The sequence below is a fragment of the Asparagus officinalis genome, chromosome 5, assembly GCF_001876935.1.
Source record: "Asparagus officinalis chromosome 5, Aspof.V1, whole genome shotgun sequence".
NCBI lineage: Eukaryota > Viridiplantae > Streptophyta > Magnoliopsida > Asparagales > Asparagaceae > Asparagus > Asparagus officinalis.
Window position 1 is genome coordinate 125423268 of NC_033798.1, and position 15296 is coordinate 125438563.

General features: G+C 37.3%; 1 protein-coding gene and 2 long non-coding RNA genes across 7 annotated transcripts in view; 1 reads left to right on the plus strand and 2 right to left on the minus strand.

Annotated features, from left to right (window-relative positions):
- On the plus strand, positions 917-8988 carry LOC109841152. Of its 2 annotated transcripts, none has more exons than XR_002247164.1 (2): positions 917-3179; positions 8776-8988. It is a non-coding gene; the product is annotated as an uncharacterized LOC109841152 (long non-coding RNA). The 2 variants fall into 2 exon arrangements; XR_002247165.1 differs by having other exon boundaries at positions 917-1599.
- On the minus strand, positions 5808-8140 carry LOC109841151. Of its 4 annotated transcripts, none has more exons than XR_002247163.1 (3): positions 8078-8140; positions 7538-7755; positions 5808-7435 (listed from the first exon to the last, which is right to left on the minus strand). It is a non-coding gene; the product is annotated as an uncharacterized LOC109841151 (long non-coding RNA). The 4 variants fall into 4 exon arrangements; XR_002247162.1 differs by having other exon boundaries at positions 5808-7448; XR_002247160.1 differs by having other exon boundaries at positions 5808-7755.
- LOC109841153 (protein SMG7-like) overlaps positions 10020-15296 on the minus strand; it is a 10044-nt gene continuing 4767 nt past the window's right edge. Inside the window, 5 exon segments of the mRNA XM_020410033.1 lie at positions 10020-10610; positions 12173-12315; positions 12423-14651; positions 15122-15288; positions 15291-15296. The exon segment at positions 15291-15296 is cut by the window's right edge and continues 75 nt beyond it. Of these exon segments, the coding sequence (XP_020265622.1) occupies positions 12455-14651; positions 15122-15288; positions 15291-15296 (2370 nt within the window). The 3' untranslated portion in view covers positions 10020-10610; positions 12173-12315; positions 12423-12454.

Sequence of the window (15296 nt, forward strand, 5' to 3'; positions counted from 1 at the left end):
TAGTACTACCTAAACTAAAAATTATAATATTAAATAAGGTACACTACAGTAGACCTCCATGAACTTGCAACATTTTACATTAAATAAGCCCTATGAACTTTCGAAATCACACCAAACCCCCAATAACTTTTGTAGAAAGCCCCCAATATCTTTAGATAAATTACACCAATCCCCCAATAGCTTTGAAAATACCTTTTTATGCCATTATATGGTTCTAATTTATACGAGCTATCTGCAAAATTTAAAAAGTTATTGAGCGTCTTCTTTGAAACAGAAAAACCATTACATGTTTAATGTAATTTTGAAAGTTCATAAGGGTTTAATGTAAATTACTTATTAAATAGTTATAATGAGAAATAACTATTAGAGCATCTCTAACAGTTTCTCCAAAATTTTCTCCAAAATGGGGAAGCAAAAGTCATATTCTCCAACTAATTTTTACATCAACTCCAACAGCTTCCCCATTTTGAAGAATCCATTTTTTCCTCCAAAAATTTGGAGAATGCTGCAGATTTGGGGAAGCTTCCCCATTTTTTCTCCTCCATCCCTATTTTGGGGAATGAGATGGGGAATCTGTTGGGCCAAAAACCTAACTAAATTCTCCAAAAGTGAGAAATGGGGAAGCTGTTGGAGATGCTCTTACAGTATGCTATAAATATCAAGTGTAACTGTCTAGGGAACATCAGGAAAAAGCTAGTAAGATTAAGACAACTTAGTTAGTTTAAAGTTAAGTTAACAGCTTTTTAGTTGGAGGGGCATATTTAATAAAGATATTAGAATTTCATTTCAAATAGTATATTTGGCCCAATTCTAGTGTTTGGATCCATAAGAATTTGAATACAAACCAACCACCACCACCACAACCCCCCCGCGATCTCTCTCCCTCCCCACCGGCATTTTACTTTTGGTTGTTTCATATTGTGGAGAGACATCATCATGTTTTATATGTCTGGCTAGTATTTAAATTTCCTTGAGGGCCTGTTTGGAAACTAGAATTTCATTTCAAATAGTGTATTTGACCCAATTCTAGTATTGGATCCATAAGAACTTGAATACTAGATATTGGCCCAAATCCATTTAACAGTTTAAACCTATACTAAGCCCATAATTCTAAATCCCGATTGATAGGCTGTCATTTGTAATTCCTGTTTCTTCTCTCTCCATTTCCGCTCTCACAAATTCCCCCCGCTCTCGCGATTCCCCCCTCGCGATCTCTCAACCGGCGGTGGCGACGACGACGACGAGATCTCTCCCCGCCGCCATCTCCAACGGCGACGACCTCTCCCCCTTCATCCGCCGTGCCTTCGCCCAGTCCAAGCCCGAGGCCCTCCTCCACAACCTCCGCCTCTTCGCCCGATCCAAGGAGTTCAAGATCGAGTCCGTCTGCAAATCTCACTACCAGGACTTCATTCAAGCCGTCGACGACCTCCACTCCCTCCTCTTCGAGACCGAAACCCTAAAAAGCTCGATCAAGCCTTAATTTCCCATTGGAGAGGGGGGCGACAGCGAAGATGGTTGATGTTTCCTCTCGATCAAGCCCTAATTCCTCATTGGAGAGGGGGGCAACGGTGAGTTTCGGTGGCGGTTATGGTTGGTGAGGTCAGTTTTCTCTATTTTCTCTGTTTAATTGGTAATGAATTTGTTTAAAAGACTAAAATTTTTCCATCTTACGTAGAATTTGGTAATGTTAATGTTTGTTCAATAGTATTTGGAGGTTCTCTGCGTGGAATTTGCTAGTGAAAAGAGTTGGATTCAAAGAATTCAAGTTTAATCAATTAAACAAACAATAACCACTAGCATAACTTTCTAGTATTACACTTATTCTACTTGGTACATTTAGTAGTCTCTTCAAGTCTACGACATTCGTGAGATGAAAGTTTCTAGATATGATACATAAAAGGGCATTTTCTAAATTATGAGTCTACGATATTTCTTGAATGCCATCCTACGTTTCTGGTTTTGGCGGTGAGATGATAAGCATAATAACCAACGAGAGTTACTAATAACTTGAATGCAAATCTTTTGTGTTATCAATTTGTTCCGCATAGTTTGATGGTGCACATGTTATTCACCATCATGGTTCCTCTACTTTTTCTAATAAGGATACCAAATTAAAATCCTTGCAATTCTCAAGATATTATCGTGACTTTTAGATGTAATTCTCTTATCTATAACTTCTTGAATGTTTATTTTGCGTTTCAATATTTATCTTTTACTATTGAGATAATACTTTTGGTTGAGAGCTGATTAATGTTCATTTGCATGATGCTAACTAAGTGTATTGCTGCGAATGTACATTCCATGTATTTATGTTCAGGATGCAAATGCGTCTGCATGTCAGTTTGCAGAATGATCCAACACTTGGACACTTGCTGCTTACCTTGTGTCCATACGCCATGGAATACTAGTAGCTACCATCTCCATATGATATAGAAAGTTCAATTCATACTCAAGAGATACAGAACCTTCCGCATATATTAATATGATCAAATAGCCGATATACTATTTTTTATCGTTTATATTTTACAGTTCATATATTTTAAGTATGCTTAACCCCTTAACACATCTTGGTATGATGAATGAACAAAGTCTTATGTTTCAACTGTTCATGTATTTATGACTTGGTTGTTTGAGGCTTGGATGGGATCAGTAGCTTAGCGCTTGCCTAGTCAGTCAATTGAAGTCTCTCTTTGATTCCTTTTACCAATTCTATCCAAAAATTGAACCCTCTAGTTTCACAGCCTAAATTATGTAGAATTCTGGCAGTTTATAAGGCATCATGTTGCATCAGATTCTTCATCAGTAATTGGCTGCGTTTTTTTTTTAATTCTAAAGATTAGTAGAAGTTGCATTGCTAGAAGGAACCTTGAGTTACTGGAAACAAGACAAATTGTTTGTTTGTTATATTGACTTTTTTTTCTTTTTTTTGAGGAAGACTGCATAAAAGATTGAAAACTCAACTTATTACATTCAATACTATGCACTATATATATACATCATGGCTTCTCTGTTCTGTTAGAGGATTGTTAGAAATTACCCATTTTCAAGCTTTATAGTTCTTTAAACTGGGTCATACATAAGTTTCAGATCTCTATCAACCCCAGACTACTACTTTCAGTACCATCTCAAGACATCAATGTATGAAGATATGGATGTTTCTGATCTACTAGAAGGAAAAGGTTTTTCTCCTTTCTTTATTTAATTATCATATAGATACATGTTGTAATTTATCATGAAGCATCAGAGGATGTAAGTAGCATCTCAATCTTTTACTGGAATATGACTATTTACAAATATGAGATGAGTTTTTATACATGATTAATTGCTGCTATTTGAATCAGTAGTATATGGGAATGATAAAAATGAAAGTATCAGGTAATCAAATATCAGTTTAACATAGAAGAATGGAGTTCTGTGTGAATGGGATCCTACCCATATTAGACCAATAGAACCACCATGGTGAGGTTAATGTGGTGTAAATTGGAGGTTGGAAGAAGGCTTGACAAGTTCCTGTACCGACATAAAAAAAGCTAGTCCTGAGAAAATTAATAGAAATAAGAAAAATGTCTAAGGACACTTTCTTTTGAAGTAATACTACGGAAGACACCATCTATAATCTACCCAAAGGAGAAATTTCCAGACGTAAACCAAATAAATTTGGCTACTATAGATAGTTTGACGTGATCATATATTTGGTAGTATAGCCATCAATATAAATCATAGCGTCTTTCTTTTCTTAGCGACTAATTAAGAAGTAGTTATGAGACTTGTAACCAGGTTATGTGCTCCCTTTGCAACAACCAACTGGACCCTTTGCTGTGTTTACCCTTACCTATGTTTATGGTGCATTGCATAACCCACACACACACTAAGGAAGGTGCATCTGATCTGAACAATAAGTGTAGTAGAATTGTCGATGACTCGTATCATTGTGGTATAATTCTTGTATGTCTGCACCTTAACCTAAGACACCGATGACTCGTATCTTTGTGGTAATAACGTCTTGTCATGTTCTGAACCCGTTAACTAAGACACCCGATGACTCCGTATACTTTGCGGTATACAGTTTCCATGGCTTTTTACCTGTAGAAATATTAGCAGTCTCTTTTTCCTTTTATAATATACGATAATGATAATTATATATGTACTATAATAATATATATATAAATATATATATATAATAGTATATACAACAGCCAGAGCATTGCTCGGCTACGCATCTAGTGGTACGCATGTCAGCTCAAAAACCACAGTCCAGCGATTCCCCGTGAGCAAGCTCATTTGCAAAATCCACGCTTTGTTAAAGAAGTCTCTTCGCTGACCCTGCTCCTCCCCAAAAAGACTCGGCCACTATCCCTATCTTCTTCTCATCCCAGCATTCTTCCTCACTTCCCATCGCCACGCCGCCGCCGTGCGCCGCGATCGCCATCGCCGCCGCCTTCATCACACGCTGACGGCCGCCGCGTCGTCCAACGCCCGCCCGTCGTCCACGCCAGCCGCGCGAGTCCAAGCGTCGCCTGCCTCGCTCCACTGCCCAGCCTCGCCCGCCCTCGTCCACGCGCCGCCCCTCGTCCCCCACCCGCGCTCTCATCTACGCCACGCCCCCGGCCCCGTTACCCACGCGCCCGCGCCTCGTCCACCGCCAACCGCCCCGACCTCAGATATCGCAGGGACTACAGAGGGTTCTGGCGAGGCTGGAGCTGGAGGAAGGGGAGAGCCTGGAGAGGATGAACTCCATGGTCGTTAACGTTGATTAATTGACTCTGAAGAGAGTAAATTGAAGGGTTCTTCAAGCTTGGGAAGCAATGTAATTTTCACCAGGGAGTTTGTCCTCAGATGTGTCCTGATTGTGGGATTTTCTGAATTGGTTAATGAAGTTCTATTTGCAACATAATAAATTGCTTTTCTACTTATTAAACATAATCATTGGAATGAGTTGCTTGTTTTTGTTCCGTAATGAGGTCGTCATTTTGCTCAATACGAAAGTTCTACAATAATGATGTTTTTCTTACTTAGTTTTCATGCACATGACCTGTTTGTTGAAATGCCCAGCACATTTATCCCATTGAAATTTATGAGCTCTTGAGGTAATTAGAGTAAAACCCATATTGATTACGGTTTATAATCACAAGATGTGTTAATTTTTTTATGTACATATTAGTGATGCTTTATTGAAGGAATCAAATCGGCTTGAAGCGGCAAACTTCAACTTCTCCTCTTGAATTTCATTACACATTCTTGTTAAGTTCAGGCCATTGCAGGAAAGGAAAAGAAGGAAATTGAAAGCATATGGGTGTATTCCTACATATAAATATGATTAGATGAATAGAAGACTCTCCTGGTACTCCATATTGGAGTTGATGTGTTGGAAATCTAATCATGGTCTTTGCTTCTGATGATGCGCAGATTGAACGAACATAGGCGTGTTTTTGCAGAACATGTAAATGAAACCTGTGTACCATCTCTTGCCAAATTCTCACCTTTTTAACCTTTTTTGTATCCAACCTGTGAGCGTATACGGACAAGCATGATTTATACTCACCGGTGTGCATGAATATCAGATGCAAAGTTCGAGCTGTTGGTATGGATGCCTGTATTGAACAATATGGTTCTCTTACTTGACAACTCTTCTAATGGTATGAAGCAAAGGAAAATTTATTGACAAACTTTCACAGAAGAAACTTTAACACTTGGTTAGAACAACCAGTTGGTGCCGTAAATTTGACAAGCTGAGCTGTAACATTTCCTTGCATTTCTATTTACAAATCATAGAACAACATACTTGAATGCAACGTCGACAAAATAGGTAATAAAATATACACATATATTTCTCCATCCAATTTACATAACAAACAATATACACAATTAAAAAAATTAGAAAAATGGGAACATAAGAGCATTAGGAGTTCAGCATACTAGTTGCTAACGTCACAAGAGCATGTTTCTTTTCTTTTGCCCATACAAAAACCCAACGGAATCCAAATTATGTACATAATCTACTCCCAAAATTCAAGGTTCATAAAATCACATAAGTTACTCTCAAAATTCAGGCTCAACACAACAATAAAACTTCTAGAATTATAAATAAAATGCAAAAATAAGGAGACGTTTGCTAGCCAAGCTCCATTTCTTCTCTAATGTAGCCGATGCAATTGCTCTTCTATGCAGAAGAGCTCTAGGCGACCTTTGCATTATTGTTGCCAATCAATCCAAATTCATCTCTGCACACCAATTAATCAAAGATGAACAAATAGAAAAAGAGAGGTAGACTAAGGTGGTTCTTAAAAAAATCAATAAATTCCTTGCACTTGGAAATTTCTGTAACTTTATTTCTTCATAATGTATGTATTATTGATTGAAAATTCTTTAAAAATGCAGAACAATGAAGACCCCTAATTTACTTACACTTATACATTATGCATTGTACAGATGTTGAATAATAAAGTTTATAGATTACATTACATTGTGGTAAAATCTGACAATATTTCATATTATATATGATAAATCAGGCATAAGGAAAAATCATCTCAAGAAAATGGAACTGTTATTGAATATTAGTGACCCAATTCTTATCATTTCATAATAATTCAGAATAACAAAAAGTACTAAAATTGCAAGGAAATAAAATTGTTGAACGTACCTGATTCAAGAGAGAAGTTATCCACAAGGTTGGCTAGAGTCTTCCCTTTTCTTATTTCTCTTGCATTATTTGCTAATCTCTGTTTATTTGCCTCAATGTTTTGCTTGAAGCAACAAAAACAGCCCATCACACCACCAATTTTTTCAATATATTTCTCATAGTATATTGGATAACAAGGAAAGTTGGTGTTGATTTCATATCTAGTAGACAAAAGGCGATATAATTTTAAATTTTTATCATTTTAGTGCATGTTTCATTCATCTATTTTTTAGCCCTATTGTTCTAATGATTTGTTTATCTAGTTTTGTAGGGATTAATTGAGGCTCTAAGCATTGTTGTACCAACAGGAGAGGTTAGATTCTCTTGTAGGCATAAATATGCCAATTTCAAGCAAAGATATGATAAGAAAAGCATTCGAGGATGATACGTGGAAAGCATGTAGGGTAGTAACAATATTGGAGTTTGATGAGGCAATGATGGTCATGAAAAATATGCATGAGGGAGCATATAGCTACCTCATGCCTGAAAATCTAGCTCAGTGGAATGCATTCAGATATCGAATCAAATGAGATTGATTGTTGACTAACATGTGTGAGACTGATGATTTTTGCTGCATAGAGACAACCCATTACTCACACCCATGGAGATCATTATTAGACTACTTATGAAGAGGTTGGTATTGAAGCAACAATGCAATATTGCTGAGATACAGTGGATGCTAGCCCCTACGGCTGAGAAGAGGATTGAAGCTCTCAAGCAACAAGCTAGAGAGATCACAAACCATGTTGCAACAACCTGTAAGCCACATCTGTAAGAATTGAGGAAATTAAAGATTGATACAGAAAATGTAAGCAAACAAAAAGCAAAAAAGATATCAACTGCAACAAAGAAGATTACCTATAATGCATCAAAGAAATATTGTCATCCAAGTTTACTGCATTAGCTTCATTTTGACAGCTAGCCCCTACTTCAGTGTTCAAGTTTTTCATTTCTCACAAAAGCTTCGATACTTGCGACCACAGAGACTGAAAATTAGGCATCGAGGTTCAAGAATTCATCATAGGCTAGAGGTTTGAGTCGCGAGTCAACCAAAAGGCATTTATTTCGTTGATTTCCTCCAAATATTTCCGAAAACAAAAGAACCCAAATCAATTAATCAACAGATTTCCATAATTAAACTAATCATCAATCAAACTATGAGGGGGGAAAAACAAGCTGAAATGACAAATGCCTATACTGATTCTTTCCCATTTTCTACCAATTAGAATAGGAAAACAAAAGACATCATATCAGAATCAACAACAAAAAAAAATTATTAGGAAAATGAAACAAATACCTGAGAGAGGGTTACCTGAGAGAGGGTTACTTGAGAGAGGAAAATGAAACAAATACCTGAGAATAGGAGACGGTGTCGAGAGAGGGAGGAGGGAGGGTTACCTGAGTTGGGGGATCTCGAGATCGAGCTCGTCGGAGTTGGTGAAGAGGCGGATCTGGTTGATGTAGTAGAATTGTCGATGACTCGTATCATTGTGGTATAATTCTAGTATGTCTGCACCTTAACCTAAGACACTGATGACTCGTATCTTTGTGGTATAACGTTTCCTTGCTTTTACTGTAGAAATGTACTAGTTCTTTTTCTTATATATATATTAGGAAGTGGTGACTGAAAATGTTGTTTTTGGGTGTTGTCATAGTATGCCGTTACAGATTTCTTCTTTTTTACGTGATTTTAGCCATAACCTGTGTCAGCCGAGCTAGATGCATAGCATCACAATGGATTGGCATCATATGGGGGTTGGGCAAAATATAGTTTGGGTTGAGTTGATAAAAGCCCCCTGGGTTGGATATTTGCATGTTTATAATCTTCATTGATCATAACTATTATCTTTACATATTTTATCTAACAAATTAGTTTTAACATTGTACTTTACCAGTTCCATAAACTGAAACATATGAGCTGCATAAACTGTGCTTAATTAGAACTGATAGTATATTCTGATAGTATATTCTATAGACTGACATCTCATTAGCATCTCGATCTTCTGTGGAGCTAACACCATTGCCTTCTTCTGATGTTGGAAATCTGCATGGTCGTTAAGAATGGAGCTGATTTCGTCTTTTTGTTATTGTTTCAGGTGATTCAAAAACTCACAAAGTAAGACTTTCTGAACCGAAGGGAGAAAACTACAAAAGAAATACAAAGTGAAAGTGTATAAGCATTAGAAAGAAACTCTCATTTGAATCAGGTGTAAAAGTCTTAAAGAAACTAGTACGAGAGCAACTTAAACATGGCACTATGTAATGACAAAATATTAACTTTTGTTGGTTTGTATTTGTTGGATATTTTGGATCTCTAGTTTGTTGAATTTTGTTGGTTTGTATTTGTTGGATATTTTGGATCTCTAGTTTGTTGAATGTTATATGCAATATTTAAAGCTTCTACTTTATTTATTGTTTTGGTTAGTGGTGGATGAGTTTACAAAGTTTTATTGATGAATGATATCGGTTATTTTTATGGTGATTATTAGGTCAACTATTGACATTACTGCATTTGAGATTTTAAGGTATTTTATCTAGATGTGAAGTTAGTTGGATATGTGATATACTATTTGAGGTATTTATTTCCACAAATTTCGATGCAAACCTTATGTAATTTAGATATTTTATTTCTAAATTATCTTCGAGCTACAATTTTAGTTCAGAAATTAGAATTCTACTAGTTGGCAAACAATCCAATTGAAATTTTTAAAATTAAAATTCTAAAGTTTGCCAAACATGAATTTCAAATTAAATTTTGGAATTCAAATTTAGATGTTTTTCAAACGAAAGAATTAAATTTAAAATTCTGGATTTCAAATTTCAGAATTCAATTTTAAAATTTAAAATCAAATTCTCGAATACAAACACAACCTTATAGAATTAGTAGTTTTATTTAAGAATAATTTTAAATTTTGAGACTTACTAAAAAAAGGTTAACACTAGACGATCATTATAAGAAAAACATTCAACTATAATAACTAAACAGCAATTTTATTTTACTATAATAACTTAAAAAACACAGCAATTTTATTTTACTATAATAACTTAAAACACGTACGTTCACATGTTTGCACGCGCATTATACTAGCGGTTTTAAAACGCCCAGGTGCTGGCTTGCTCCATGATGGTTAAAAGACGGAAGAAGAGCTGCACAGTACACAAATTATACAAGATCTGAATCAACAATCTACTTGGATCTGATACACCTCAGAACCAATAGGTAGAAACTGAACGAAGAAAATGATAAAGCAGTTGCTGCAACGATGCATACCCGGGGTAAATAACGAACAAGCACAGCGCATACAGTACAGATATTTTAAATCATAAGAAACCCCCATAATAAAATCTCAATACGTCTCTTGCAAGTAAAATGACACTAGAATATGCTTATCATTTGCCAGCTGAAAGCACAATTACATCCAACATAAGGTCTTAAGAGAGGTTCTGATAATATAGAAACAAAGGCGTACCAAATGCTTTTGGAAGTCGCTACCTCCCATAATCACACACATAGTTCTGAATTAACAAGCCACCTTCCTATCATAAATGAGGCATTATTCACCAAACTCTAAAGTAACAGCATAATAATAACTATTTTAGGATTTAGGACCACCCAGTAGGATTATTTACGTCCCAGAAACCAACTGGGGAGTCAACTTCAGTTCACCCTCATCAACCAAGCCAACCTGGTGATGGCAGCAGATGAAGTAAACCGCATCCTTAGAACAGTAAAAAGACTAAATCATTCATAGACGTCATAAATTCATGTGGTAGAATATGGTGCGAGCTGAGCCAGTTACGGTTTCCCCACTACCATTAAACCTCTGAACCAAGAATCAAGCGGGAATTTTACTACGCTTGCGGATTTCTGCTAAGTTCACTGGTTGATCTTGCAGCAGTCCCTCGAAACATCTAGGAGGCTCGGCCCACCCTAGAAAAAGGATAAAAACAGATGTGTCATTCAGTAATTTTACTCCACGGTGAACGGACAATGATTAGTGGATATAAAGATGATGTATGCCATCATACATGTTTGGAAATTACATTCATAAATGAGATCAAACAACTGGGTGTTTCTTTTTTTAATGACATAAATCTACATCCCATATCTTATACTTCTAATATTTGTATTCTATGCAAGCTCATGAAATTAGTTTAGGAGAAAGGCATCGTTGTTATTGTTGTCGTTCTTAAAGCTCATGAAATTAGCAAATATTTCAAATGTTATTGGTGCTCATCTAACCAGAATTAACTTATTTAGCCCTTCATTTCTCACTTGCATAAATGCCATCCCTTTTTAATAATATGATTTGACAACGACTACTACTTCACAAATATCAAACTGAATGCAACAGGGCACCACCACCACATAAGCTGAAAATAAATATAAAGGCAAAAGTAATAGAACTCAATAGGCAAATTAGAATCTAGATCATTATGATCGCTCCTGAAGGCAGCATGAGTAGAAATCGTACTCATGTCTAGATAACAGCATACATAAATTAGTGTGATGCAAATAAAGGAAAATGAAGACAAGATACCAGCATGGTGTGCAACAAATATGAAATACTTAGTGAGTCATTATTGTTTAACTGTTTATACTAAAAAAATTGCTTTATGGCTTTGTTTCCAATAGAAAAGCATGAAAACCAATAAGCTTAAGTCGAGTCAAATTAATACAGGTTAACAAAACCAGGATAGAATAATCTTGGACCAAACTTTATTATTAATGCACATCAATGCAAAAGAATGAGTGAATTCAAAAGACTAGCTTAAGTTGGTAAAAGAACTCTGGCATGAAACGCCCAGTACAAAGGGTGTATGCCAGGGCCATACAAAGACATTGATCCATAAAAGGAATAGGTCTAACTACATGGTGATGTAGAACGCCCCAAAAGCAACCGGAAGCTAACATAAGTTAAAACTTAAAAGCTTCTAAAAATAAGCCCCTCCGAAACACTATCATAATGTACCCCCTTTTATTTTAATAGTTCCCCCATCTCAGAACTAAACCCAGTTCAATCAATATGCATACCCTAGTTGCCAAGGTAATTTAATGCTTGAAATATAAGGGAAGCCCATAGAAGAAATGAGCTCTGACAACATGGTGATGTTGATCGCCCAAACAGTAGGAAGACAAATGTATCCAACTGTTCTTTTTAGTGAATTGTATTTAACATTTATTTTAATAGCTCCACCAGTCTCAGAACTCAACAACAATTCAATCAACATGGACCCTATACTACCAATATGCTAGAAATATAAGGGAAACACTACCTCTTCCTCAAGTTCATTGGTTCAGGAAGACGCAATGTAGTCCGTTTTTCTTCCAATAAGGAACTTTCACCAAACCAAACCCCTTATCAACAAGGTTAACCCTATGATACTATGTACTTAATGCTGGAAACACACTTGACATAGTTCTTTTGTCCAACACCAATTCCCTGCCATTCAATGGTCATGCATGCATGTGCATTAAGCATTAAGGCTTACCAGTTTAAAGGTCAAGCACCTGCAATGCTTCCAAGACTGTCCACTCTCCAAACAGAAATTTAACAACACTGCAAGTATTAAAAGGTGGATGCTGAACTTGATTGTACCAGGCTGCAGACCAGTCACTGCGACATACTCTCAACCTAAAATGCAAACCAAACAAGACGAAGCATTTCAGTAAGTCATATCAGGGAATGGTCATACCCAAAAGCACAGCATCCAATTTTAAGAAACCAAAGCACTATGTTACCAATTATCATCTTCATCAACCTGTGATGGGTTTCACACGAAGTAACCGGACCACAAGGACTGGGCTTGATGCTGCTCTGGCATCATAGAAGGCTGAAAACTAGCTTGCTGAAGCTGTTGTTCCGAGTTAGCCTTGTGATGGTCAAAAGGTTGAATGTTTTGCCATTTCTCATTTATCACTTGGGCTTGCACACCAGAAACTTGCTTTCCTGGAAAAGGGAAGCTCATTGCACCATTCAACTTAACAGTGCTATCAGCAGGAGGATGTTGATACATATGTGCAGCATGATTAACTGAGCTTTCCATTCCCAAAGCTTTGCCTGATGAAGACTGATATCCATCTAGCCAGCTGTAGTCGTCAATCTGTGGATTTTGTTCATTTAGTCCTAGTTCCAAGCTGAAGTCCCCAAGTTGCTTTGAGGGTATGTTGCTAAATCCAGGAGGAGGACCCAAGTGCCTAACAGGTCTACTCACAGGAGCTTTTCTCAATGCAGTTAGCAATGGCCCTGAGGGTTTCACAGTTAGGGCATCAGAAGTCACTGGTGGAAGCATCACAGAATCCAGTGTAGATGGTACAAAAGATTCAGCAAATTTTGGCTGCCCAGATGACCTGCTGCTAATGGGATCAATTGACGACGACGAAACCAAAGGTGAGAATGCAAATGCTGTAGGTTGCATAGAGCTTAAGCCTTCTTGTGATCCCTGATTAGCTAAAAACCCATTACCATTTATGTTGAAATTCTTTAGCCCATTTGAAATGAGTGCTGCTTGTTCCGTTAGCCATTTTGAAGTGTTCAGATTCATGTGCGGTAAAGGTTGCTGAAAGAAATTTACACCAGAAAGATCCTGCGATGAGCTGGTACGCAGACCAGTTGGCATTTGAAAATTGCTGAGAGATACGGGGATTTGTATACCAAAGTTTGGCCATTCACCTTTTGAAGAAATTTGTGCAGGTTGAATTGTTTCACTGGCAGTTGACATGGAAGTGGCAGCCCATTCTCCTTTTGTAGAAATTTGTTCATGCTGATTTACAGCAGAAAGATCCAGTGATGAACTGGTATGAAAACCAGCTGGCATCTGAACATTGCTGAGAGGTGTGGGAAGTTGTGTACCATAGTTTGCCCATTCACCTTTCGAAGAAATCTGTGCAGGTTGAATTGTTTCATTGGCAGTTGACATGGAAGTGGCAGCCCATTCTTCTTTTGTAGAAATTTGTTCATGCTGATTTGTTCCATTAGCAGTTGACATGGAAGTGGAAGCAGTTATACTAGGATGCTTCTCCCCAACTGTAGGCTTGAAGACGATTTCTTCTTCTTCATCTTCTCCATCTGCAAATACTTGCGCCTTGGGTTGTGCAGTTCCATAATCAAAAGTGCTCTCAACTGGACCTGCTGGCTTAGTGAGGTTCAAATTAGATGCATCTGACAAATCATTACACATGTCATAATCCATTACTGGAGGCTCTATACCGATTACAAATCTCTTAAGGCGAGGATCAAAGTATATTGTGTTTTGATCAACCCGAACCACACCCATAAGAGCCCTCCCTGCAGCAAGAATCCTCTGGACACGAGCTTGCTTCTCCTTCTCACTCCCATCACTTCCATATGAATGCTTCCTTGAAAAATCTAGAATTAGTTGTGCAGGCACTAGGGGTAAAAACCCTCTCAACTCAAAATCTTCCCACAATGCAAGTCGATTGCCAGTTTCCCCTTCATCATACCGACTCATATCAAAAAAGCAAGTTTGATCCTCATCCCCATCTCCAGAAAAAAGCCCACTCGATATAAGTTTATTCATAAGAGTTACACACTGATTCCAAAAGAATGATCTTGCAACACCTTGCTTTTCCTCAACATCAGAGCCTGCTGCAATGTCATGGTGACAGGCCAACCACTCTATGAAAACTAAAATGGCTGGTAGAAGAAAGCTTGATACAGCATCCTGTAGCTGTACACATCTCTTAATGATATGCCCAGAAAACTCAAAAGCAGCTGTAAATGCATTCTGAAGAAGCACAGTGCGCTGCAGGATCTCAGCATATGATTGGCCATCCGACTCCTTGCTCACATTATGAACTGTGAATATTAGTATTGCAATGAGCCTCAGAATAAAAAGTCCATTTTCAGCAGCATCCTGACCAAAATTTAGCTCCTCTTCAGGCCCAGAAGACATGAGGTCAAGGAGATCACTTTTTACTGAAGCAAAGATCTCCCCGAAAGTTTCCAAGCTGTTAAGTTACACAACATAAAGTCAGTTCTTTGACTCATGTAATTGCCCCAGAAAAATCCACTAGCATAACCAATTGGCTATTAAGCACAATTCTAAACCATGAAGAGTTCAGAAAAAGGTTGTACAAAGGATATGAGACCAGGCCCTATTGGACATTTCAAACAGGCATTGCCCCTATTACACTGTAGTCCTCACACTCTTGTAGTGGAGGTCAAATGTTTCAAAATATTCTTACATATGTTCTAAATATGCTAAAGATTTTGAAAAAACTGTCTCTGAAATGTAAGCTTAGCTAAAAATGCTACACTTCCCACAAAAAAAATGTAAATTTAGCACTTTACAGTCTTAAAATATTTTGCATCTAAGCTCTAAGTACAAAATAAAATAAAATATTCCTTATCTATAAGATAAACCAAACTGAAACCAAAATTAAAGATAGCACAGTAAATAATTTGGCATAATTATTACCTTGTCCGAGTGAAAAGGATTCCATTGACTCGTACAAATCGAATGGAGAAGGCCTTCAGAACGTCAGGGATGCTGAATTCCCGTTCTTTAACAGGAACTTCTGGCTTGGGATCTTTTGACAACAGCCTAGCGTCCCCCCTGCCTCTGCCTCTTCCATTGGCTCCCCCCCCCCCCC